The sequence below is a fragment of the Apus apus genome, chromosome 1 (assembly GCF_020740795.1).
Source record: "Apus apus isolate bApuApu2 chromosome 1, bApuApu2.pri.cur, whole genome shotgun sequence".
In the NCBI taxonomy this organism is placed as follows: Eukaryota; Metazoa; Chordata; class Aves; order Apodiformes; family Apodidae; genus Apus; species Apus apus.
Window position 1 is genome coordinate 72951506 of NC_067282.1, and position 26891 is coordinate 72978396.

Below are 26891 nucleotides of genomic sequence, written 5' to 3' on the forward strand. Positions count from 1 at the left end.
CCTTTTTTCTTTTTTTTCCAATGTAATTATTGGTTTATGTAGCTCCCTCCTGAGCAGCTACTTTTTCCAGGTGTGTTGCACTGACAGTTCTTTGGCTACACAATGACCTGTGTGGAGTAAATAATCTGTTTAGGGAAAGGAGCATATGTGTACCCTAGTATAATACAAGGGACAAGTTGGGGGGAAGGAACTTGTGGTTTTTTCCTCCCTGAAATGAGGCGAGAGAAGGGTGCTTGCTGCGTAAGAGCTGCTGTGGCTGAATGAAGCCACAACTTTGTTAATCTTTTGGCAGTTCAAATAGATGTTTCCTGTTTCTTTGAAGTTCTTGGACCTGCCTGTCTATGTCTTCCACCAGTGTCAGGCCTGAGCACCCTGGAAACATTATCATCTTGATCTTCATGGTGCTTCAGGTAGTCTGAAGTCGTTATGTGGGATTGAGACCAGGAGAAGGGTGATGTAGATGGGAGATACCCTGTAGGGTTTGTTTGAACATAACATTTGCACAAGATTAAATGGAGCCATAATGTTAAATACATTTGATGAAGTGCCAAAGCAAGTTAGGATTTGTCTATATTGATGAACGTGTACAAGGCTTGTAAGCATGTGGTAGCTAGTCTTGGCTGTGCCCCTTGTGTAGACAAGTTACTGCCTTCTCATTCAGTTCACTGGGAAAAGCCTGTTTTTTGCTGGAAACAGTTAAGGGAAAACTACAGCTAGCTCTACTTGCCCAAATGTTTTGCAAAATTTAATGAGACAGGGTGACTGTTACTTGCTTTAGCTGAAAATCTGGAAGACTGTATAAGCCTAACCTCTCCCCCACCTCCAATTTTATAACTACCCATGATAGTTTTAATTCACCATTCTCAAAAAGTCAAGTGTGTCTGTAGTGAAGCAGCCTGTGGTTTAGCAGCTCTGATGTAGCAGTACCACTTTAGTTGCCTTTGGTGGGTTTCCTGCCTTTTTTCTGCTCTAGTTCTCAAGTGTAGGCGCTGGCAGGTCCATAAAAGGAGTATGCAGGGATGTTATCTTCCAACTGCTGTTCTAAACAATTATAGGTGCTGCAAGCAGAATGTGTGGACAAGGGGAATGAACCACAGTGTCCACAATATGCTGTCCCTAAATAGCATCTCCTTCTGTCACTGCTGGAGGCAGTCTAGTGGTCTGACATAGCAGTGTTTCTTGTGCCTGTGTTGCAGTGGAACACAGGCCAGATGTGTAAGCTGGGTTTTGAGTAGCCAGATGGTTAAAATACTGGTCAGGGTAAACACCCTTTATACAATTTTTCAGGATTGACTGCTTTTTCTTGTGGAAAGCGTTAAGGAAATACTTCATTTTCATTGGAGCAACTTGAATGGAATAGCCATTTCCATTCCTTCTTTCCTCTGCGCTAATGGCACGCCATAATTTGTTTTCAATTTAGGACACCCCAGAATCATAGAATATGCTGAATTGGAAGGGACCCGTTAGGATTATCGAGTCCAACTTCTGTTCCTGTGTAGGGCACCCCAAGAATCATACCATGTGCCTGAGAACGTTGTCCAAAGGCTTCTTGAACTTGGGCAGGCTTGGTGCTGTGACCACTTCCCTGGGGAGCTTGTTCCAGAGCTCAGCCACCCTCTGGGTGAAAAACCTTTTCCTGATATCCAACCTAGACCTCCCCTCATTCAGCTTCCTGCCATTTTCCCAAGTCCTGTCATTGGTCACAGCAGTGAAAAGGTCAGTACCCTATCTCTTCCTCTCGTGAGATAGCCATAGACTGCAATGAGGTCACCCCTCAGCCTCCTCCGAGCTGAATAATCTAAGTGACCTTCTCTGCTTCTCATAAGTCATCCTTTCCAGACCCTTTACCATCCTCATGGCTCTCCTTTTGACATTCTCCAGTAGTTTGATGTCCTTTTTATATTGTGGTGCCCAAACCTGCAGGCAGTACTCAAGATGGGGCCGCACCAGTACAGAGTAGAGCGGGACAATCACCCCCCTTGACCAAGCTCTGCTTGATGCACCCCTGGACACGGTTTGCCCTCCTGGCTGCCAGGGCACACTCCTGGGTCATCTTCAGTTTGCCATCAGCCAGGACCCCCAGGTCTCCCTCTCTCTGCCATGCTGCTCTCTGGCCATTTGTTCCCTAGTCTGTACTTACCACCAGGGTTGTCCCCATCCCAGGTGCAGAATCTGGCACTTGCCCTTGTTAAACTTTGTGTGGTTGGTGACTGCCCATCTCTCTAACTTGTCGAGGCCTCTCTGCAGAGAGCAGGCAAGCCCTTAGCCTCAAACCTTAGGTTTTGTATTAGTTTTAGATTTCTAATCTATACTGAGAATGTTGTTCAGAGCATTTTGGAAAGAACAATGAAGGGAAATAGCATACTCATCTTCTTCAGATCACACCAAGAACATTTCCTATACTAAATATTGACTGTCAGAGCAACTTGTTTCAAAGCTGGGTGACTGTAGTCAGCTAATGCTTTAAGTGACTGAAAAGCAGATTTAAAATGTTTAACTTCAGGCAACTGCTTTGGGAAATTTGGATCCTTATATGTTTGTGCAAGGCTTTTAACACTTATTTTAGTGGTCAGAGGCTTTTATATTTTCTCCGCCACACAATTGTGTGACAAGCAGATAAAAGGAAATCAAGTTTCTGATGTCTTTCTGAGTGTAGACTTTCTGATCTTTGGAAAATAAAATTACAGTGTTTATTTCACTCAGCTGCCTGTTTATTTTTGCAAAATTTGTAGAGATCTTGAATGCATTAAATTCCTAATCTCAAGGCAAATTTGCCTGGAGTTAGCCAAAGGGATTAAAAAGTCCTATAGAGGAGGAAAGAAGGGGCATGCACGCATGCATATGGGGTATGATTGCATAAATCTCATTTCATGCTAAGAACACATGCACTGCAACAGGACAAAAAGCCTTTTACTGTACTGCATTTCATGCTCTAATGGAGTTCTGTGTCATCTGGGGCATGAATAGCAATCTGATAGGACACAGTGATGCTGGAGGCTAAGCTGGATTTGGTGTGGTCACGGTAGCAAGGAAAAGACGTCACTAGGCAACGCAGTGGTATCTTGCTCTAGCAGGCTTCCAGTTTTATGCTGAAGAAAATATCACATGTATCACCCTGCAGATGTGTTGTTTGTGAACAGAGAAGGACTTGTGGGTGATGTGACAGCTGGAGACTGTCTTGGACATAGTGATCTTGATAGAGTTCCTGATTCTTGGAGAAATATGGAGAGAGGTCAGCAGAACTGCTGCCTTGGACTTTAGAGGGCATGCTTTGACCTGTTCAGGGGCCTGATTGACAGAGTCCCTTGGGAGTTAATCCTGAAGTGCAGAGAAGTTCAGGATGCCTAGACCTTATTTAAGAAGAAAATCTTAAAGGTGCACGAGTAGGCCGTCCTTGTGTGCTGAAAGATGAGCCAGTGGGGAAGATGATCAGCTTGGCTGAACAGAGAGCTTTGGTTGGAAACTGGCGGGGGGGGGGAAGAGCTTATGGCCTTTGGAAGAAAGGACAGGCAACTCAGGGCGACTACAAAGATGTTAGGCTATGCTGGGAGAAAATTAGAAGGGCCAAAGCCCAACTAGAACTTAATCTGGCTACTGCAGTATAAGACAATTAAAAAATGTTTCTATAAATGTATTGGCAACAAAAAGGAAGGCTAAGGAGAATGTCCATCCTTTACTGGGTGTGGGGGGAAACATAGTGATAAAGGATGAGAACAAGGCTGAGGTGCTTAAGGCCTTTGCCTCATTTTTTTGCAGTAAGACCAATTGTTCTTCAGGTACCCAGCCCCCTGAGCTGGAGAACAGGGATTGGGAGCAGAATGGAGCCCAAATAATTCAAGGGGAAATGTTAAGTGACATGCTACACTACTTACACATGCATAAGGCTATGGGGCTGTCTGGGATCCATCCAAGGGTAGTGAAGGAACCAATGGAGGTGCTCAGCAAGCCACTTTCCATCATCTATTGGCATTCCTGGCTAGATGACTGCTTGGTGAATGAGGGAAGGGCTGTGGATGTTGTCTACATAAAATTTAGTAAAGGCTTTTGCATGGTTTTGCGTGCTTTCCCATAGCATTCTTCTGGAGGAACCAGCTGCTCATGGCTTGGATGGGTATATGCTTCACTGAAAAAAAGGCTGCCTGACTGGCTGGGCCCAAAGAGTTGTGAATGGAGTTAAATCCAGTTTGTGACCAGTCACCAGGGCTCAATGTTGGGGCAAGTTCTGTTAATTATCTTTATCAATGAGTGCATCATAAGTAAGTTTGCAGATAACACCAAGTTGGGTGGGAGTATTGATCTGTCTGAGGGTAAGAAGACTCTACAGAGGGACCGGGACAGGCTGGATCAATGGGCTGAGGCCAATTGTGTGAAGTTCCACCAGGCCAAGTGCCAGGTCCTGCTCTTGGGTCACAACAGCCCCAGGCAACAGTACAGGCTTGGGGATGAGTGGCTGGAAAGCTGCCCGGAGGAAAAGGACCTGGGGGTGCTGGTTGACAGCCAGCTAAACATGAGCCAGCAGTGTGCCCTGGTCAAGTGTGCCTTGGTCAAGAAGGCCAACAGCATCCTGGCCTGTTATCAGGAGTAGTGTGGCCAGCAGGAATGGGGAAGTCATCATGCCCCTGTACTGAGCACTCTTGAGGCTGCGTCTCAGTTCTGGGCCTCCCCACTACAAGAAGGACATTGAGCTTCTGGAGTAAGTCCAGAGAAGGGCAACAAAGCTGGTGAGGGGTCTTCAGCAAAAGTCTGATGAGGAGTGGCTGAGGGAGCTGGAGCTGTTTAGTCTGGAGAAAAGGAGGCTGAGGGGAGACCTCATTGCCTTCTACAACTACCTGAAAGGAGGTTGTAGTGAGGTGAGAGTTGATCTCTTCTTCTAAGTAACAAGGGATAGAACGAGAGGAAATGGCCCCAAGTTGTGCCAGGGGAGGTTTAGATTGGATATTGGGAAAATTTCTTTACTGAAAGGGTTGTCATGAGCTGGAACAGGCTGGACAGGGAAGTGGTGGAGTCATCATCCCTGGAGGTATTTAAAAGATCTGTAGATGTGGTGCTTAGGGACATGGTTTAGTGATTGACTTGGCAGTGCTGTGTTAATGGTTGGACTTGACCTTAAAGGTCTTCTCCAACAAAAATGATTCTGTGATTCTGTGACTTCATGTTTTATCCCTGCTACAGTGTGGGCCAGATTGGTTATGGAAGAGCAGATCTGTGCCAGAAAAGGAAGTCCATCATCCTGCTGTGATTCACAGGAAGGTGAGCCTCGTGTTGTTTCAGGCCTTATCTGCTACACTTTTCAGAGGAGATAGCCCTGGGTAAATCTGAGACTCTGCAAAGATCAGGTAGGGGAGGGCAGCTACTCTGTTTAAAAAATATTACTGTCCTGGGAACCTCCTGTTCGTTTCCCAGTAACATTTAAGGACTGTTGAAACTGAGAATCAAACACCTAAAGCAGACACTCTGTTTCTCCTGTGGCAAACCAGACTTGGCTTAGAAAGTAACAAACGAAAACTATGGAGGAAGCTGCTGATTTGCCGCAGAAGGTACAGTGGGAATCTGTCACTGCAGCCAAGACTGGACTGGTTGTGGTCTACCCATGGCAGGAAGGCTGCCCAGCCTGCCTGCAGGTCTCCTGTGTCTCAGCCTGGCTCAGAGGCTTTTTAGCCACTGCAGGGCAATCTCAGCAGGAGGGCTATGAGACCTTGAGACCATGAAAGAGGATGTGTGGGTGGTGTGAAATGCACCTTTGGCTCCTCTCAGTTGTAAGGGTGGTTCTTTAAAAAAAAAAACAACAAAACCCACACCTTTCCTTCCTCCAGTGATGCATCAGTTTTCAGTTGTGGGGAGGAAATGGGTTATGTTTAACCTTCAGTGTGGACTGAGGTCTGAAAGTCCTAAATGGACATCTCTGTGGCACTGAGAAAAACAAGTTTTCCCAGCATTCCCTACTGAGTCATGTAGGCAGCTTTTCCTTTCAGACAGATGGCAATTGAAGATTATCATCCCAGATAATTAGCTTTAGGGAAAATGAGATGCATGATTCAGGGCTATGAACTCCACTCCAAGATTAATAACCTCTAAAAGTTAGCACTGAAATACAGGCTGTTGTAGTGTCATTTTATAGCTCTGCATACACAGAAATACACCCATGAAGTTGTGCAAACTTTTCTGTAAGGAGCTGAGTTCACCTACAACACCTAACAATTGCTCTATGAAGAATTCCGGTTTTGACTGTATTATCTTTTAGCCTGCTCCTTTGTCATGGGTTTTTATTATGATGCTATTGCATTACCTTACAAATATTTTATTTTATTTTTTTTTAACACATTTAGACTTGCTGGCAACCTTTCCTATTCAGAAAAGATGAAGGGACTTAATGTGAGGTGTTCAATGTTTTTCAACTATAGCTCTCAAAATCCTCAGGATAAGTACTGTTTGAATACTGTTCGTGGTACTATTCACATTTAAGAAATTAAAAGCATTAAAAGCCTTTAGGGGATCAGATACAGTCTCTGCTGCAACCTGTACAACAGTTCTTTGTTAGCTAAAAACACTTTGCATCCACAAAGCATTCTTATATTTATGAAATTGATCATCAGAGCTTTTCCTCTTAGGGTTTTTTGTTGTTGTTATAAATAACATTTTTTTTTTAACTTTAATGCTAAGAAAACAAAGATACATATAAAGAAGGCTTTCGAGAACAGCCTTAATATTTACAGTGTTTCAGCTTTTCCAGCTTGGCACTGTCAGTTTGGGTTTAGCTTTCTTTTATAGTAGGTAGCAGTTCATGTGTATGTTCTGATTAATTTTCAAGATCCAAAAGCAATGTGAATGTATTCATTGCAGTGCTAAATTGAGAGCACTGGGAACAAGGCATTAAGATTACCAGAGAAGCTCATCAAACTGTTGGATGTCCTGCAGCTGTCTTCTGAGCTGGCAGGCTCTGGGAGACTTCCAAGACTTAGTAGGAGTGAGGGATCTGTGATACCACTTATCTCAATTTTTTTTTAACCTCCCTCCCTGAATTAATTTAGCTTTACACTTTTCACTGACTTGTTTTGCTGCATTCCTGAGAATCCCGGAGCTCTCCATTAGTACACATGCATTGCAGCAGATTGACTTGCAGAATCTGCAGTTACAGGGTAAATTCTGCCTCAAACCAGTAGGGGTTTTGGGGTTGTTTTTTTTTTTAGTGGTTTCTTGGTGTTTTTAGCAGTAGAGGGAAGATAGGGAGCAACACAAGAGAAATCAGTGAATATTATATATTTGGGGCTCTTACTACAGACATGCTTTACATGTTATTTAAATGAAAAGCAAGCTGTTCGTTTTATTTTCTGGTAGAAACACATTCACATCTATTTGCTGGGCCTGTTAATCCACAGAAATTGGCATAACGTAACTTGTTTTTTATAGTACGGGGGCAAAAAATTCTGGTAAAAAAAAGCTGTGGCATCAGATGCTGGCAGTCCATGCAAATTTGGATAGTAATACCATAAGTAATTTGGAAAGTAACGCAAAAAGCACCCGTGTTTCTTCAGGAACAGATTCTGACACCAGTACAGATCAGAATTTATACTGTTACGACTAAACAAGAAATTAGTCTGACTTACTGTTGATGTGGATGGGGAGCATTTAATTTTCCAGGTGCTGGTAGGATAGCTAGTAAATGAACCCCTTTTTTAAACACATTTTCTCTGCCACTGCGCTTGAGAGGCCTAATTTTGCTTGAGTGTTTTGTTGTTGTTGTTTTTGTGGTGTTTGTTTTGTATTTTGTTTTTTTTTTCTTCCCCTGTGATTTATTTTAGCCTAGGGTTGTTCTTTATTTTCCTTAAGGTGAGTGGGTAGATTCAGTTTTGCAATTCCCAACCATTTTTGTGAGAGGTGAGATTAAATCACTAGCTACAAATCAGCCAGTGCTGGATGTTTTAGATATCCCAGGCATTATTAAAAGACAAAGTGTGCCTTGTTTTAAGGTGAACTTAATGCTGTAGTGAATGTGCATGTATAATAAAGATAAAATTCTCTGGTTGGTCCTTTATTTAAATTGATTGTGGTTTCTCGGACGGGGGGGGGGAAGGTGAGCTGATACAGTTTCTAACGGAACCGTTTTGAAATGTGACTAATTTGGCTATTTCCAGTCTTTTCTCCTTCCACTTTTTTCCATCTTTTCTCTCTGGGAAACCGAAGGATTGTTCATTTTTGACCTTGAGCCTCTGACTCTGCAGGCAGTCACGGGCAAAGAACACTGGGTGTGAATTAATAACTGATGTTTTAGTGAGATGTGTATTTTTCCGTTGTTCTCTATTCTCCCAAGCATTGTGTAGGATGCCTGTGGTCTTTGTTGTTTAAAAGGAGGTGAAGATACAAACCAACTCAAAATCATGGTGCTCTGTTCTTTCAGGAAGAACAGCTCTCAAGTTCACAAACTTTTTCAGTTACGCAAATCAAATTATGAGGAGAAAATGATGGCTTGAGCTCTGACCCTCAGAACATGTAACATGGCTTGTTTATATTCCAGTCTTTCTGGAAGAAGAGCTGAAGGGAGAGGGGAAATGGGCTGAGAGGACAAACAGGCTGAGAAGGAGCAGTGTTGTCACCAAAGTATGCAGGAATGGCTGCCTGGATTCATAACACCTGTCATCTGTGTATTTCGTTCTATCGTCTATTATACTGACACCTATGACGTATAATATATAAATAGCAGCCTAGCTTAGGCTGGCTAAAGCTTTAAAGGTTAATCTGGGAGAGTAAAACAGGGATGGAGGAAATCTTTCATGTAGCATTGTGTTACTGAGTTTGTGATTACTTTTTAAAAAATAATATATTTTTAAAGGTGTAGTTACAGCTGGATTTGTGGTATTTGCTTTGAAGCTTTGGAAGTTGAGGAATCAGAGCTGTCTGCGTAGCTCATACCTACCTTAGCTTTTGACTGAACTCAGAGTAGTTGTTTTTGTACTGCACTGCAGCTCTGCATCTAGTGGGAAGGGCATTAACTGGTCTGTGCTCAAGTGCACTGGAGAAACAAAGAAACAAAAAGTGTGTCGGTGAGAGGCCTGTGGAAGGTTAGGGAAAGCATTGGGAAATGTCTGTTGCCGACTTCTGTGCACTTTTGCATAAATTGGTCACTTCCTTCTAGTCCTCATCTCAAGGCACAAAAGCAGGCAAGAAGCTGAGGTGGTGGCCTTGATTTTATTTTTTATCATAGTTATGGGCAAGTTTTCTGGAAATCTGTGATGCTTAGAAAACACTGGTTGGGTGAGAATCCAGTAGTTGTTATTGTTGGTCTCTCTCTCAAAGCCACAAGTTGAATTTGGATCTACCCAAGGCTGACCTTTAAACTCAAGTTAGTAGTGTGTAACTGTGCTGTAAAAAGTGTGTCCGTTGCTGGAGTGAGCCCTAAGCCATTTTGGAACATTAGGGAATACTGTTTTCTCTCTTAGAGGGGAAAAATAATTAAAAGTAACATTCACCAGTTGAGATATCTAAAAGCACCTCTTTCTTTTACACTTGCGGTTTTAGTTGTCTGTCTGCACCATGTGACAAAACATGCTGTCACCTTGAACTGGTGCCATGGATCCACATTGCACTGTGATACTCTGAGCCAAAAATATCAGCTCAGAATGGAAGGGTGGCACAGCAACAGCTGTCATAGCCCCAGGCTGGAGGCAACGTGTTCTGCCTCTCAGCTGGGCTGGTTAACTGAGTATCAGTTGCACTGGATGCTACTCCTATTTGAGGACCACTTCAGCGATACTTAATGCCTGTGCTCTATTATGTTTTACTCATCAGGGTTTTCTGGCAGGATGCACTGGCTCTTTTTCATCCCTGGAGCTAGTAATTGTTGTCAGTGTAAGTGACATAAAATTTTGCAATGGTATGCTCAAAAGCGTTATCTCTGTGAAACAATGCTCACATTGATTGCAGTACCTCTTGAGAACAGGATCACAGCAGTCTTTTGCAGCCAAAAAGGGGGTGGACTATTTCAGTGAGCTTTGAAAAGCTTGTAGTAACTTGACCTATCCTTGTACGTGTCTCTTCTTGCTGTTCAAGAAGCTGGCTGATAAGTTTGTGCAACCTCTCTTTTTCTCTGGCCTTTTCCTTTTTTCTATTCCTGCCTCTACTGTGGAGCACATGTGAAAGATCCTGGGTGCTCAGGCAGAGAGAGGGAAGAGGAGCATGAAAGGATTTGCACCATTGAACAGATGATAATGCACTAGATGAAAAGGAGGAAAGAAGAGGAAAATATGAGTGTGGTGGTAAGACTGTAAGTCAGGACCTGCAGGCCTTTTGCAGCATTTGCCAAAGTCTCGCTGTTGATAGCACGTCTTCCTGGTATCTGTCTTGCAAGTGAGCAGAAGGCTACAAAAGCTTGTTCGACAGATCTTACCTGAAATGCTGAATGGCTTAGGTTTGTCTAGAGCAACTCCCATACCTGTTTGGTTTTTTTTTTTTCTTTTAAAGATGGTAATGGAAATGAGTTTGAGAGCATGGGGGCTGGTAATGAAGGTTTGGAGGGTTGTAGGTGCTGAATTACCCGTTATGCCCAAGACACAGATCAATTGTGCTTGTCCCCCAGGCCTGCTTGCAGCCTTCTCCAAGGGAATTAAACTCCTCCTTCCACTAGCTGCCCTGTCTAGGTAAATTAGGATTGCAGGGGGTGAAATACTATAGATTTGGCTGGACTCAGTCTTTGTCAGTATCTTTTAGCTGAAGGATATGCCTGCTGTTGTCTGTAATTGAAAGACAAAAATGGAATAAAATGATAATGAAAAATCATTAATGGTCCAGCATGTATTGCTGTCTCTTGTGGTACAGAGTAGTTTTCATCATTAGCAGGATGATGAAAGGGGAGGAAGGCAACCATTTAGGCCCTAAACCAAATCTGTTAACTCCTTCAGCCTGTCCTGAATTTGTGTGCAGCTGTGCAAAAAGGTCAAAGGTAGATACAACTCTAGTCTACATCTCTCCCCAGTAGGGTAATGTCAGCAGAGGCTGCGTTTCTGGCTGTAGCAGCTGACAAAGAACAAGAGTTGACTAAATCTACTGAACATCACTACTACTGTGATACTAAATCTACTAGACATCTTTGCTTTCATTGAGTACTCAGAGAAAAGACTGTCTTGCTATTTCTTTTAATATCTTCTGCAGTAGTTAGAGAAAGGGGAAAGGTTAGGGAGAACTTTGGAGACCTTCCTTAACAAACAGAAGTTGTGTATGGAGGAAGACTTTTTCAAAGTTAGGCTGCTGTAGAAGTAAATAGCTAGTTTGTCATGCTGATGGAGGGGAAGAAGGCACCAGTTTTCGTACACTGCAAGCTCTTCCTCTGCTGCTTATGCCCTCAATGTTGAAATAGATTAGGGCAGAAGGAGCCTGAAAACATCTTATCTTCCAGTACAGGAGAAATTTTTAACGGTTGATAAAGATTGGTACATGTGGTATGATGGTAAAAGTCCCCAATGACATTTTGACACAGTAAAACCATGGGTTTTTGACATCATAGTTTGTACAGGCCTTCAGGAAAAATGAATACCTGCATCGGTTTTCTGTGGGGCCAGGAAAGTTAGCAATAATATTTTCCAATTAAAATGCTGTTAAACTTCTCACTTCAAAACCAAGCAACTGGTGTGGGAGAGTTAGAAATGTAATTTTAATTCAGGGCCACTTTGCTAGGGTAATCTAATATATCTGCCTTCCTCATTTAAACAACGTTTCTGGGGACTTCTGTTTCTTAATAAACTAAAATCAAGAGTAGCATTCGAAATGATGAAAAAAATTGAGGAGTGTGTGAGGGGAAAGCACTAGACTGACTCAGCCACTTCAGTACCTTTAAGACTTCGCTGCAGTGCTACTATATTGTCTGCTACAGCATTTCTTTCTAAGAGGGGAAGAATTAAATAACTATTCATGTGCTTAGAGCAAGAACTGCAAGGGTCAATAATGAATAGTGTATATAGGTTTGGCAGAATAAGTGTATAGATACATGTCATAATGTACTAGTTTTTGCAGCTTTACTTGAGACAAATTGCAGCATGAGAAAACCCCCTCCTTGGTCATACTTCTGCTACATAGTTGTTCAGCTGGGCATACATCCTGACCAAAAGGAAGCAGTGCTGCAGGACTGGTGATCACAAGCAAGCCCACAAAATACTGGCTAATTTTAAAAATCCTAATGGCTCTTCTAAAACTTCAGTAGGTTTTTATGTGCCTTTTCCCCTGTCCCTTTAAATTTCGAGGTTCTCTCGAAGCATATTTTCAAGCTTCCTTCCCTTCCTCCCCTACAACTACAAGGGCCAGGAATTTGAAGTCTGAGTGAGCTGAAATTTTAATTTAGTCAGTTAATTGCAGCAGCAAGAAGTTAAAATGTCACAAGGCTAGGTATGAAGCTAAGATTGTTTTAAGATGAGTACATTTTAATTTAATAGTAGCCACATTTTAGTTAATTTAACTGTTTACATTAGTAATAGTCAAAGGTGCTTTATAAAATAAGTAGGACAGATGGAAAAGCCTCCTGCTTCGTGTTATTAACAACACAATTTTCAGCAAGAAAACAAACAGAAGGTTTATAAGTGTTTTGGGAAAAAATCAACTGTAGTGTGGTCATGTGACTGCCTACTCACGTATTTTAGGTTCCTGTGTGATTTTTTTTTTTTTTAAACAGCCACATCAACTGCATATGTGAGCTGAAAGATAAACAGAGGCTTTGAGGTAGTGGCTTGGGTCAGATACCACACTTATGAAGTAGCAGAATAAAGACTACACGTAAGTAAAGATGCAGCTCTGACAAGGATGTTGGTTTCCTGCTTCCATCAAGGGAAGGGTTATATAGCTAATTTGTCACATACCCAAATGCATCTCTGTGGAGGTCCTCCTCTAGGGAGGACCTATTTGTCCATAGGAGTTGCAGGCTGATCTCTCGCTTCTCTTAATACTGTGACAGAGTGTGTTTTGTTTCATACTGTAGTTGAAGCTCTGCCTTGGCAGGTGTAGGATATTGGACAGTGGAAGTTAGCATAGATTCCTATTAAAAATGCTCATTAATCTTTTTGCAACACTTATGTATACCACTGCTTGCTTGCTTTCAGAAAATTGACCACCTAACACCATGAACATTGGCCACTGGCCTGCTGCATTCCTATCCCCTTTCATTGTGAATGCTTGACTGTAGGCTTTTTAGAAAGAGGAGGAAATTGAATAGCTCCAGCTTTGTCCTCCTTGTTTTGCATAGCCCTGACTGACCTTGACCTAAGGACACCATGACCTCTGTCAGTCAGGTTGATGAGCTTAGATCAAGATTCTGGGTCTTGTCTTGTGATAATTGGGTTGGAATGTGACTGTCATTTTACATCTGAACTGTGTCTTTTTGATTGCCTCTTTCCTTGCATCTGCAACCATGGGAATTTTCAAGTGCAACATTTGCATTGTAGGAGTCTATTTTCCTTTGATTAACTTTCTGTAATGCTCAGCTATTTTAAAATAGGAAGGGAGAGCTGGAAAATGCTGTCACCATTTAAATACTCCCAGAATAATTTCTGCTGTAAACAAGGCAGTGGTTCTGCACTAAACCAGGTTAAGAAAGTCTTTGCTAAAAAGATCATCTTTCTACAAAACTTTTCCTTCAAAGCACTGAATGAAGCCAGGCACTGGGAGATGAGGTGGTGAGAAGTTGTGTAATTAAAGACCATTTTACGTTCTTGAGAGCTGAGTTAGGTACACCCTTAGTGAAGATACTCATGCGTGTGCCAGGCCACAGAAGACACTGGAAGTTGTTGCCGATTCCTCGTGATCCTGGTGAAGAACCATTTTGACTCTTACATTCCTTGTTTTAATGGATTTTTTTGCAAGCTGTACTACTATCTTTGTAAATACTTTGCAAACAGGACATTTTTTTTCTCTCTGTGAAAATACTGTTATGAATAATTTTGTTTTTAAAAGACTCTATAGGCAGCTTTGCTTTGTCTTTTTTTAGCTCAGTTGGCCTCTTCAGCAAGGTTCTCTTTTACATTGAAGTCAGCAAAATTAGCAATTTAGTCAGCTGTTAATTTAGTAACTTTATCTGAAGAGCTGGTTTCTTATGTTCTGTTGTTTGACTTAAGTTGGTATTGATTGTATTATGGAGTAAAAAGCAAACAGTGGATTTCCACATTAAGTGGGATATTTTAACAAACTTTTGCAAAGCAGGAAGGAGTAAAGTATTGACAATTAAAGGAAAAAAAATAACAGGACAGCATTGACTAAACCCGATAAGCAAGTCTCTTTTGATGTTCTTGCAGTTTTAGAGACTCTTACAAAATTATTCAAAAACCTTCAGGGTTTGCTCTACAAGTTCAGAATTGCTGTAAAAAAAAATATACAGTGACTTTAAAAAATAACTGCTGGAGCTGTAAGGGAGGCAGTGTTACTTCCTAAGGAGGGAAGAAAGGTTGAAATTGCAACAGCTTCAGTAGGACAACCTGGAGGATACACTTGAAGTTGATAGATTATAACTTGTTCATTGCATGGCTTTGTTACTGGTAGTTGCTGATATAAAACCCCCATCTCTGACCCTACAGTTCAACTCCTGTGAAAAATATGAAGCGAAAATATAAGTATGATGTGGCTTGTTGCCCTCAAGTCATTGTATTTCTTCAGAGGTGAAGCAATGAAAGTGGCAGTAGTTTGCTTCTCAATTTCTAATAACAAAATGCAGTGCTCTCTAGTAGTTTCTTGGTGTTTAATGCAAGGCATGATGTTAAGATGTTACTGGCATAAAGCATGTTGCTGTAAATCAGTTGGACTGGATCTACCCAAGTTTTACTGCCTTGGGGCTGTTAAACATAACTTTAAATATTTTAAAAAGCAACATGAAGTTTTAAAACATAAAAAACCACACATAAAGCCAAAGGCTTTGTTCTTGGAAAATGCAGTAGTATGATTTGATAGGACTTTTTTTGCTGGACAGCTGCTTGTCTCACTTTAAAATATAGCTATGCAAGATGGTGCTTATGCATTGGTGTGCATCAAGCCTGCTGACCGTGATAGGGGAAGAAAAGACAATAATAGAAGGATATAGCTCGAGTGAATTTCCACAGTAATTCATGGCCAGAAAAGCTGTTTTGGACTTTTAGAAGATTAAGTAACAGCAATTAATTCATAGCTACAGAAAGAGCAGCTCAGTATGTTAGGTCTGTGCAACACAGAACTTGCTTTTCCCTGAGCATGTCTTGCCAGATTCATGAACTTCTGGTATTTTTTTTTTGTTTTCTCCTACTGGACTGTGCAATGAGGTGAAAACTCTGTAAAATTAACGCTTTCTCTGCTATTTCTCCGTAACTAAGTTAACACAGGTTGGAAACTAACTTCCTCATATTAGGATGTGTAAAAATAGCATTTTTCTGTCACTTAATCAGTGAAGTCTGCCTTCTTCAAAGTGCCAATGCTTGTTTAACTGGGTAATTATGGGAACTGATAGTGGGTGGTGCAAGAGAGAGAAGTGCAGGTGCCTGTATAGAGTGAGCTTCTCTCAATGCTTCTGCATGACAGAGTATGCATGGTTGGTAGGTGCAGAGCAGTGTTCAGCTCCTGTCATTGGGACTTTGAGAAATCAAACCAGAGAGATCCCCTGTCAAATTTGTAGTGGTGGAGGGTCACAGTTTGTCTGTAATAATGATAATTTCCTTTTGTAGGTTTTCAGATGCTTTATGAAAGTTTATTTAAGTAGCATAACTCGGATTTAAACATCTTGTTTTGTTCTTACATTTCAGGTCTACCAGTCATGAAACGAATTCTTCTGTTTTTTATCCTGGCTGCTGCTGTTATGTATGGTATACTTCATGGAAATCTGTGGAGAAATAACCTTTATTGGTATGGTTATGCTTTGTTTGCTTCCAGTGCAGACACTCTCAGAGAGCGTGTGAGAGTTGTGACTGTGAGTTGTTGTGTCATTGAACAGTTGTTTAGTAATCAACAAAAGTGATTACTGCTCTGTGTGTGTTTGTTTTGTCGTTGTTTGATTTTGTTTCTTTTTTCCTACAGTACGGGAATGAATGTGATTGTTCTGTCCTGTCTCCCCTTCTCTTGTCTCACTTTTAAACCTAGTGGTTGATTTGAGCCTGGTTGTATGGAGAGGGCAGAATCTTACAGATAAGAAGCCCCTCTAAGTTTCATGAAAATAGGTGTTCAGGTGAGCAGAGAGATCTTACTGGTGGTGTGTGTCACGTGTCCAGATCTCTCTTCACCCCACATGTGTGTAGTGTTAGCTTGTTCCTTTAGATATCCGATAAATAATATGGGCAAGACCTGCCTTGCACTTGGGAATAACTGCACATGTAGTGGGCACCTCTTAAAAAGCTGAAATTTGTCTACGTGGCAGCCTTGTGGGAAGTGAGCCATCGCTGTCTCCAGGCTGTGTGGGACAGGTGGCTTGGGACCTAAAATTCAGGGTGCTAATGAAAGAAGTTGAGTTTCTATCGGCCTTTGCACAGCTGTGGCCAGGACTGACCAGTGTGTTTGTGTTACAAAGAGAATAGTGGTAGCTTTTAAAAGTAGTGATTGTGCCTCTATTTGCCTTTTCTATTGATACAAATGATTTTCTGTTGTGGTTTCTGTTTATAGTAAACCACAGTGTCGTGACATTTCCCTTTTTGCAGGATTAGCTTTTATGGACAGACTTCCTCTGTGAGGGCTTCTCCATCCTATGAGACTAGTGGAGTTACCCAGTAAGTTCAGTAGTTGAGTCTTTCTGTGGTGGGTTTTTTTTTTGGCTGGTTGGATTTTGGGCAGGTGGGAGGGATTGAGATTAAAATCTTTCGCCTTTTTCCATAGGCTCCCTGTTCAAAATTGATCATTGTACAGGTGTGTCCATTGACTGTTTCTGTTATGAATGCCGTTGTAACATGTCTGGCAGAAAGGAATTTGTCCATGTCATGTTTCCAGTGTTTGGTTGCTATTTATGGCCACTTACAGTGACTGTCCGTAACAAGCAATGACTTGTTGGATGTACATTTGTTTGCCTCATGCAAATTTCTGCAATTCTGAGTTAGCTCTGCTAATTTTATTCAGGTACATGTGGGTAACTTTTGTCCTTAAAATAAATCAGCGGTGTGGTTCAGTTATGATGTGCAAGTGCATGTGTAAGCAGATCTTGTGCTAGTAAATTCTTGCAATTAGGTTTGTAGGGCTAATGAATGCCTATGCTAAAACTTAAAAGCAGGTCTCTTCTCTCTGAAGCTGACCTGTGAGGCTGATGCTGGATCGCAATGCGCTGTGCAGATGATAAATTTCACCGGGTGCTTTCTCAGTGTCAGTATTCATATGACAACTTGAGGTTACCAAAAGCAATTAACCTTAATGGTCTGTTTGGCCTCTGGTTCTAGTGTCGTGGTTTCATTCTCCTGTTCTTAACGCAGCCCAGATGCATGCATTGCTCACACTGAACTTTACTTGCCCTTCTGGGCTTCATCTGTGTTATTAATTGGGCTAAATCACCAAGGTGGGAATGTGCTTAGAAAGGAAGTGTCTTAGCCTTATTATGAAAGGAATGAGTTATCCCAAAGAATCTCATTTTCCTTGAAGTACCTTAGGTGATGCTGTCTCTTTCCCTCTCCAAACAAGACTCCCCTTACCTCACTGAGTAGCGCTGGTGATACTCTGGTATGGCTGCATGGGTGATTCAGCCCAAGCGTCGTGCTTCTTTCAGGTGGGCCTGAGAGCTCACCTCTGGTTATGGCTGCTCAATATGGTTGCAGACCCCTTGGAGCAGCCTTGTGAGAGGAAAGCCTTTACTGGTAAAAGTAATTGTACCACAACGAGAGGAATCCATCTTTATAATACAGACAGAAGCAATGATGAAAATTTGGTGTCATGTTAACTCAGTAAGCAGCTCTTACTAATTTGGCTTGTCCAAGTCCTCGTTGCTGCTACCCATTCATGCTCTTGTTATTTCTTCAAAATTCTTTTGCAGGCTGCCACCTACGGCTGTGGAGAGAAGGAACGTGCTGGACTCTTGCCTCCTGAAACCAGCATTTGAATCTTTACTGGGGTGAGTTTTCTGTGGGAAGTAGGGGGTGGGGAGAAGTAGAGGCTGTGTTGGTTGAAGTAGAAATGGGCTATTATGGGCTATTTACATAGTCTGGTCTGTTTTACATTTTGATTTACCTCGGGTTCATTGCTGCTTTTTCTGGTTGTGGCAACAAATTGTTTAGCTTTCCACTGATCAGCATCTGAGCAATACCACACAACTAGCTCAACATGCTGGTGTATCTACTGAATAAATAAATGTCCTCCTTGCATATTATAGCTAGTGACAGTGAAACTATATTAATAATAGACATACAAGCCTATTCCGCCCCCTTTCCCTCCCTCCATGCTTTTCTTATGAAAGAAGCCTTCATGTCCAGGTCAAAGTCAGTCATACCTGCTATTAAGAACATGGACTTAAATTGTAAGATTTTTCAGTAGCTAAGTATTTCTGTAGCAGTCAGGAGCCAGAGACATTTTGAAAATCTCTTCATTTTATTTTGAAAGAGGAGTATTAAATGTGAAAAAAATTATAAGATTCTTCCCCCTCGGTGGAATTTTAATTTTAATGGAATTGAATTTTATTGAAATTTGGGATTATTCATTATTTTGTTTTCTCTGATAGTTTTATTGAATTGTGATGGGGATCTCCCACTTGAAGGTACTCATAGGAAGCAGTCAGATGAAAAAAGGAAGAGCTTCAACCCAAAACAAAGGAGGTGGCGGGTCACAAAAGTGCATCCAAGATGTTCGTGAGGGAATACTGGGAGTTTTTCTTAGAAGCACAAATCTTAAATGAGATCAAGGAAGTGTTACAAGACCAGAAGACAACAAGGATATATATTCTTGACTTTGTTTTGCCTGAGCAAACATTGATTATGCCCTGAGAAAGCTTGGGAAGGTGTTTACACTAAGCTGCAGGAGTCTTAAAGCTGTAAACAAAGACACCATTGCTGCTTTTTTTTTTTTTTTTCTCCTTTTTGGGTACAAGAAAGCATGGCTTTAATTCAGTGCAATTATTATTTTAAAGAACATGGAACGATCTCAAGTTTATTTCCCCAGAAGCAGCCTTTGAGTTTTGGTTAGCTGCCTGACCCAGAGAGGAGGTCCTGGGTCCTTGCCCACAGTGTGTGCCCAGGCTGTCCTTCTGTCAGGCACAACCAGATAGCTCTGGTGATGAGCAAGGGGGCAGGGATGGACTTGGAAGGTACAGAGCTAGAATGCTGCCTCCTGCATATTTCCATAGCTCCTTTACAGGGATAGTTTGTGTGGGCTGAAGATCTGGTCTGTGCACTTTGGTAATAGCCTGGGGAGGTTGAAAGGATTTCTAACCTGGCAGAATTATTTATTGGAAAGGAACCAGAGCTAGAATTAAGAATCCCTTTGTAGTAGGTAAATTATTTATTTCGTCTAAGCTTACCAGCTGCTTCTGAACAGCAAGGCAAGTTATTAAATTTAATATGAGTGTTCAATGCATGATGTCTCAAAGTTAGCTGGTCTTGCTTAGTTGACCTATGGCCCAGTTCTTGGTGTGCAGGCTGTGGTGTTTAATTGAGGGTTGGTTTTTTTCCTGTTTTACTGTTAGTATCTTCTGAATACGTAGAGCTTAGAGTGTGATACTTGATTTGTGAAACTGAGAGGAAAGGGTTTTTTTAATAGCTTAATATTCTTAATGGAGAAATAAGTCATGTGCTGACTGTGGGTATTTATGATCAACGCTGGGTTTTCTCACTCCATTTTAACATTTACTCCATTTTAACATTAACATAAGATCTAGTATGCAGGATTGCTACCAAGTCAACCAGTTCAGTGAGTACGTGTCGACTTAAATCCAAAGTGAAGCCAGAGGCATAGTAGCCTGTGACACGATTGTGTCTACTGTTCACCAATTTGGCAGATATGTTAATAACTAGTCCTTTTCCTGCTATAAGATAACCATTGTCTCTGGTTACTGTCATTTTAAGAAAGAAGTGACCCATTCCTTCTATCCTGATGCTTGTAAAGTGTGATGCCATCACGTTCTAGTTTGCAGGAGGATGTGCTTTTCAGGCAAACGTCCTTGCGATCCCCACGTGCCGTGCTTCTCACTGCATGGCCGCCCTGGCACTTGTAGACTGGATGACTTTCAGACATCTGACTTCTGACTAAGCCAGAAGATGCAATGCAGGAGCACACCTGATGTGCTGCAGCTGCTAGGAGGTGTTCAATCTGTGGGACCCTACTAGTGTTAGCTCAGAGTAAAAATACCTGAGATGTGTGTAATGTGGACAGGAGAAATCGTGTCTTTTTTGCCATATGGATATACCCCTGTTGTCCCAAACTACTTAGTAATGTCAACACAGCCATAAAGTGCCATTTTTTGGAATTTAAACACATCTCAAATAAGCTGACATCTTCAGGAAGTGGTATTTTCAAGTTAAAACACCTTGTTTCGAATCACATTCTTATTTATTAAATTGTCATATATAAGAACAACTCTTAATTATCCTTGCTGCCTGTTATTTACTTTTCAAAACTGTCTTCAATACAGATTCATTGTCTTCCTGTGTTGTGTATTGTTATATATGCTGTGTCATGGTGTAAGCTTTCAGTCACATGATTTTAATTGCTCTATGTAACTTGTACTAGCAGAGAAATAATTTTATCTCGCTCTCCACCTATATTTTCCATTATAAAATCTTCCCCTTTTCTGTCATCTGCTTTTTCCCCAGATGTTCATGAGTTTTTTCTTATAAAAATTGGTAGTACTTGAAGTAGGATAAATAAACTCTTTTTAAAAGCAAATGCATTAATTATTGGCTTATTCAAATGCATGTGGAGTTTTTGAAGCTTCTTTTTTCCCTTCATTTAGTGCTGAGAAAATATACCCGTTCCTGTGCGCTAATGATTTTATCAGAGTGGCAGAGTTCCACGGGAGCAATAAGTTTGAACTACCTTATGGAATAAAGAGAGCAGGTTTGTGTTCCCCATGTATGTTCTTTTTAAACAGAATTACCTAAATGGTGTATAAAGCCACCTGAATCTCTGGCCTTGGTCTTTTCTAGTCACTGATGTCAATTTTTTTGGGGGGTATCTAGAGGTGACTTAATGGTTGATTTAGTCCCTCTGGCCTGGCACCTTCCTGTTTTTAACAAAAAAACCACACTTGATGTTGCCACTCTTCACAGAAAAGCTCCAAAAGGATGGGAGAGAGGAAGAGTGAAAGCATATTCAGCTTAATTTTGTTTGTATGTGGTCTGGAGTGCTAAAGATATTTAGCTAGTGCTTTGCTAAATGAAATATTAGCTGGGCCAGTGTGATAAGATTTGATCAACACACCTAAGACAATCAGGATCCGGAGTTTTACTGAGGCAGAACCCCCCAGGCTGGTGCAGTTACATCAGGAAAATTTCCCTTTTGCTGAGCTAGCTTCTCCCACCAGGGAAAGTGTCACTAGGGTTGCAGGGGTATTCTTCCCATTTCATGGCTGCCTCCTCTTGCCTGCTGCCCACAGTGGTCAGGGAAGAGCAGACAGGGCTAGAGACCGTAAGGGTCTTAGTCATCCATTTGGAAAGGCTTGGAAAGTCTCAAGTCTCCGATTTTTAAATACTGAACAGTGGATCTTCTTGGTACTCTGTGGATCTGGGCTTTAGACTCTGGATTTGCCATCCATCGGTGTCACAAAGAAGGTGCATTTTCCCGCAGCTCTGGGGTTGCAGTGAGGAAAAAGTACATTTGGGAACAAGTTGAGGCCCCCTCTTGGTTACAGATGCATTGACCATCCAGCAGGTGTCTGCCTGCCAAAGGGAGGTTTGGAGTGAGCTTTGCCCGTGAGCACAGGCTGGTTTGGTGTAATCTCCCAAGATCTGTAATGCTGTTGCTGTCCCTGGCTGTGCAGCTGCCTCTCCTGGGTCAAGGCTGCTTCTGTTTCAGTTGAATCATAGAACTATTGAGGTTGGAAAAGACCCTTGGGATCACTGAGTCCAACCATCATCCCTACTCTACAAAGTTCTCCCCTAAACCACATCCAACAACACCGCAGCCAAGCAACCCTTAAACACATCCAGGGATGGTGACTCAACCACCTCCCTGGGCAGCCTATTCCAGTGTCTGAAAGTGTGTGGAAGAATAAGCAAAGTCAGTTAGTATGCAGGTCTTGGAAAACTGATGCATATTTACTGTAACTAAAGGGCATGTTACTTTCCAACAGAGGAGTGTTGGAGTAGGAATACCTTCCCAGTGGGGAGCTCTGATAAACAAGTTTATTTGGCTTCATTGGTTGATCTGTGGCCCTAAGCTATGTGTTCTTATTTTGACTTCTTTATGCACGGTGAATAAAAACTACTGTGCCTCAAAAAATACTGTAGTCAGCATGGCATGCTTATTTTTACATGGCAACATACTGAATGTTTTCATTAATCTTCTCTGTATTTGTGTTCTAGAGCCATTTTTTCGTTTAGCCCTTTCAAGACTGCAAAACTGTGGACTTTCTAATGAAGATGACAGGTGAGATGGTTTGTTAGTTACTGTTTCTGTTAATTGCATTTTTCATATTTAATAGTTATATGAAGAGGAATGTCAGTGATGTGACCCTGAAGTTGCTCAAGTTAGCCAAGATGCAGATCTGACCAGTGGTGTCCAAGGAATATAAAACTGATCCCAAGGTTTAAGTAAGCTTGGTTTTAAACATCTGTAGCACCAGCATTCAGGAATAATTTTTCTGTGAAGGAGCTTAAGCTTACAGGTTTCATATTAGACGTGCATTAGGAATTTGCCCACTGAATGCAGATCTTCTTATACTTGAGGCAAGTGAAACCACCCCTTAAAAAATGTTTCAATGTCATTATTAGTGCTTTCAAAGTCATTATTAGTGTAAGCTAGGGAATAGAGAACAGATAAGCATATGCAAAGCAATGACTATTTCTACCTAAAATAAATCTTAAGCATATCCCTGTGCCACTGCATCCACTGGCCTGCTGCACACCTTTGTTCATGTGTGCACTTGCCTTCCTTCTCCTGTGTATGTGGGAGATGTAGGCAGCTAGGAAAGGCCATTCCTGGCATTTTGGGAGTAACGAGGGTGTGGCGTGGAGTGTAGCATGCCTTTGATAATGTGCTTCTCGTGCATTGGGTTGCTGTTTAAAAGTTGGTTACAAGACACTTCTGGGTGTGTGGTTGTTTTTGGAGGGTCTTTCTGTGTGTGTCTCCTTGTTGGGGTTTGTTTTGGTTTGGGTTTTTTGTTTTGGGGGGGGTTTTGGAGATAGTGTATGGTTGGCAAGTATACTAAAATTCTGTGTTTACCAGATGATTCAAATGACTTCTTAGATTTGCATTCTAGCAAATGGACTGACAACCTGTTAATAAGCAGACTTCTTAATAGAGTTGAATGCAAATAATGTTGAGGTTGGCTGTACTTGGTTTTGCTTTTTAATTAAAAGGAGATCAAAAGGAAGATTGTTGCTTCAAGCCAAATGCCAGGGTCATGTTTTAATTAAACTTGGGTGGAATATGAACAAAATAATTGGTGCTCAAGCCTAAGAATTACCTTGGTTTTAATACTCAGTTTTCATTTTCTTCACCTACTGTACTCCTTCCTTTCCCTGTGTTTAGCATCTATTTCTAGAATGTTCAGGTTTATTCTTAAGGGGGGGGGGAGGGGACACACCGTATTATTTATCAGAAGTGTGGTAATTGGGGAAAATCATACAGAATTGGCTGCCAAAAGCTAGTCTTGTGTCTGGAGTTTGCAGGAGAATGCCAAATGTATTAGAAATTTCCAAATAGCAAGTTCAGCTCTATAATAATTTTGGCTGTAAAGCAGGGACACTTGCAGTACAGTGTATGACATTTAAAATGGAAGTGTCTATCCTATTGATCAAAAGTAAAGTAATTGATATTTATCCTTTTAATGTAAGTTCTCTGAGATATATTTAGTGGTTCTGGAAAGTATGCTTCATTTTCATAAAAGTAATATACTTCAGTAGTATTGAAACAAAATGAGAACTATTACTATTGAATAGCCAGTAGTATAAACAAATGAAATGTACAGTGACTTCATACAATGTATTATTTCTAGATCCATCAGGTTTTGTGTATTTTAACAAATATTGGACTCTATGAGAACCAAATTTATAGTCCTCATATAACTGGTGTTGTGTGTGACAGGTAAAACTGTTTGTAGTGATTGGCACAGGCTTTTTTTCTAAATAGTGCTGTTTTCCCAACTTAGATGAAATTTTCATTGTGTAAAGGTCCAGTTCTCCAAAACTGGTACGAAGTGAGCAATGTCACTGACTTTAGTGGCATAGCCCATAGGAGAAGGATTTTCCAAGGATAGGGATATATCCACAGAGTACCCTCTGTACACCCACTCTTCTCCTCATAATTACTCACTAGGCACTCTCAGGGTTCTAAACTCAGCAGCAGTATATTCTTAAAAATGCATTTGCACAATGCTGAGTCAATAAAATGTGACCTCTGCATCCTCCTTTTACCAGATAACCTCAAAGGAAATAATTTGCATTCCTCAACTGACTCTAGGGGGTGTGAGTTAAAGGAGTTGAAATTAAGATCTTATTTTTCCTTTTTCAGAGAAACAGTGTTCCAGTGGAAAGTGGAGGATACAAGACTTTTTACCTTTAAAGGCTACATTTCCCTTTAATAGTATCTTTCCCATATAGACTAGAAAAATGTTTCTTTTAGCATTTCAACATATATACAAAATAATAATATATACTAAAATATACTAATACATATGCTAAAATATACTAATGCCTGGGCCTTGAAATTAAGAGACTCTCAGGACAATGATCTGAGTGACTAGAGAGATTGCATTTAGTAGTTGGAGATCATTTACCAGGCAATTTGCATTAGAATCCATTTATACGCTAAGTAGATGTCTCCTAAATGCAGTCCCCAAGTCACTCAAACCATTTTTATAGCAAATGTTGTAGCTGAAGTCTTAATATTTTTTGCTTTCATCACTATTGGGGTGGTCGTAAACTGGGCCTTCAGACATTTTAGCCTATTATATTTGACTTAAAGCACACTTCATGTGTGGACCTTGGGGAGGGGCTTTTCATCAGAGTGTTAGGACAAAGGGTAATGGTTTTAAACTGAAAGAGGGGAGATTTATGTTAGACATCAGGAAGAAAATCTTCACCGTGAAGGGAGGTTGTGGATGACCCCTCCCTGGAGGTGTTCAAGGCCAGGCTGGATGAGGCTTTGTGCAGCCTGGTCTAGCGTGAGGTGTCCCTGCTCATAGCAGGGAGGTTGGAACCTGAAGTTCTTTAAGGTCCCTTCCAACCTTAAACATTCTTTGATTCTATAACATCTGAATTTATTTATCTTCTTGCTTGAATTGACTTGGAAGAAGGCAGTGTGTTACTCATTCTGTGGGGTGAGTGTTTATTTTTGGGTTGTTTTTTTTTTTTTAATATGAAAACATTATGAAAAAGGAAACATTAAGTGAGGTTGGTAAAGTATCTGGGAGTAACAGACTGAAAATCTGTGTTGATTTCTGTGATCTGCAGTAAGTACAAGTCAGTTTATTTAACTTAAGTATCTTGGGATATAGTCTGGCTGGCCTTGGTACATATTTTTTATCTCCTTTGTATGTCAGTTTCCTATGATCTGTTTATTTACTCTTGCATAAACCTTTTTCCTTCCTGCTGGTCCTTGTCAGTAGAATCTGCAACTGTGGATATAGACCTATGATTGGAGACACTTTGGGGTAGGGCAGGGGAGCTAAGGGGAAGAGGCAATTCAGAAACAGCATACTTGTGCTAGACTTCATGTTTGAGTTGGCCTGTTTTGATTTCATAAGCTTGGCAGAGATTAAAAGTTGGTAATTCTAATTTCTTTGACTGTGTTTGTGATTGCAGTTATGTACATTTCACCAGGAGTATTTGATCTGCTTGTTGACTTTATCCATTTCAAAAGTTGACATACTGTGTGCTTTCCTGGTTATTTGAAGACAGCTGATTATTTTTGAGTATGCATGTTAAGGGCACTGGAGTTAGAAAGCTTAATCAAACTTCAAATTTTTCTCCATTTTCCATCCAAGTAGTATTAGTCAGCTCTTATCCATGAACAAGATCTGGTTTCCATCTGTCAGTAAGAGGTAAGAGAGTTTGGATTTGACTTAAGAGCAGATACCCAGCTTCTATAGCATTGCAAACCTTAGTTGCCCAGCTCTAAAGTCATGTTTTATATTACCCTCTCTGTCTTGAGTGTCCCATCCCATCACAACTGCACAGTGCAGAGAGGAGAAACTAAAGATCTCTCTAGTTTTATACTGGTGTCGAAGGCATTATTTCAGTAGTTAGGGACTGATGCAGAGAAGAAGCTTCTTAAATCATAGCCTCTGCCAAAAATTGGAAGGTATGTAATAAGGAATCATTTAAAGTTCATCTACAAGGGCAGAACAAGCAGTGTCTCCTCAAAGTAACTTTTTGGCTGCTTATCATGGTGTCAGAATAATACAAGTAACTTGTAATGGAGTTAACATTGTTTTTGTGAATTCATACCAAGAAGTCAGTATAAAATAAAAGATTAGGAGCAATTTTTCTGGCTTTTTATTGAGACCTGAAGATGAGTTAATGCATGGTGTGTCAGTTACTGTCAAGCCAGGGTGTCCACCAAGTATGCTGTAGCCAGGAGGTATTACCAGGAGTTTGAGTAGCAGGTTAGGATTTGCATAGTGGTGATGAGCTTTGTACCTCACTTACCCAGCTGTGGCCACAAAGTGCTGGTGACACTAAATTCAGAGGTTGGATTTGATTGAAACTTTCAGTGGTTTGCAGAAGCATGCTGTAAATGACAGGAAAACATGATATAGCCATGCACTATTTCTACCTTCATCACTTACTGATGATTTTTGTCCAGCTTTTGTTATTGCTTTCCATTTCTCTCTACTGTTCCTT

At 41.1% G+C, this 26891-nt stretch overlaps 1 protein-coding gene across 7 annotated transcripts in view; it reads left to right on the forward strand.

The window, feature by feature from the left end:
- Positions 1 to 26891, forward strand: part of ST3GAL6 (ST3 beta-galactoside alpha-2,3-sialyltransferase 6) — a 50529-nt gene that overhangs the window by 6230 nt on the left and 17408 nt on the right. For 3 of the 7 annotated variants that reach the window (XM_051608270.1, XM_051608295.1, XM_051608279.1), the window contains exons 2-6: positions 15735 to 15834; positions 16620 to 16688; positions 17933 to 18010; positions 20840 to 20943; positions 22410 to 22473. In XM_051608270.1, the coding sequence (XP_051464230.1) occupies positions 15746 to 15834; positions 16620 to 16688; positions 17933 to 18010; positions 20840 to 20943; positions 22410 to 22473 (404 nt within the window). In that variant the 5' untranslated portion in view covers positions 15735 to 15745. Of the gene's footprint in view, positions 1 to 5172; positions 5251 to 12677; positions 12754 to 15734; positions 15835 to 16619; positions 16689 to 17932; positions 18011 to 20839; positions 20944 to 22409; positions 22474 to 26891 lie in introns of those variants that run through there. The other 4 variants (XM_051608255.1, XM_051608246.1, XM_051608287.1 and 1 more) reach the window with 3 other exon arrangements.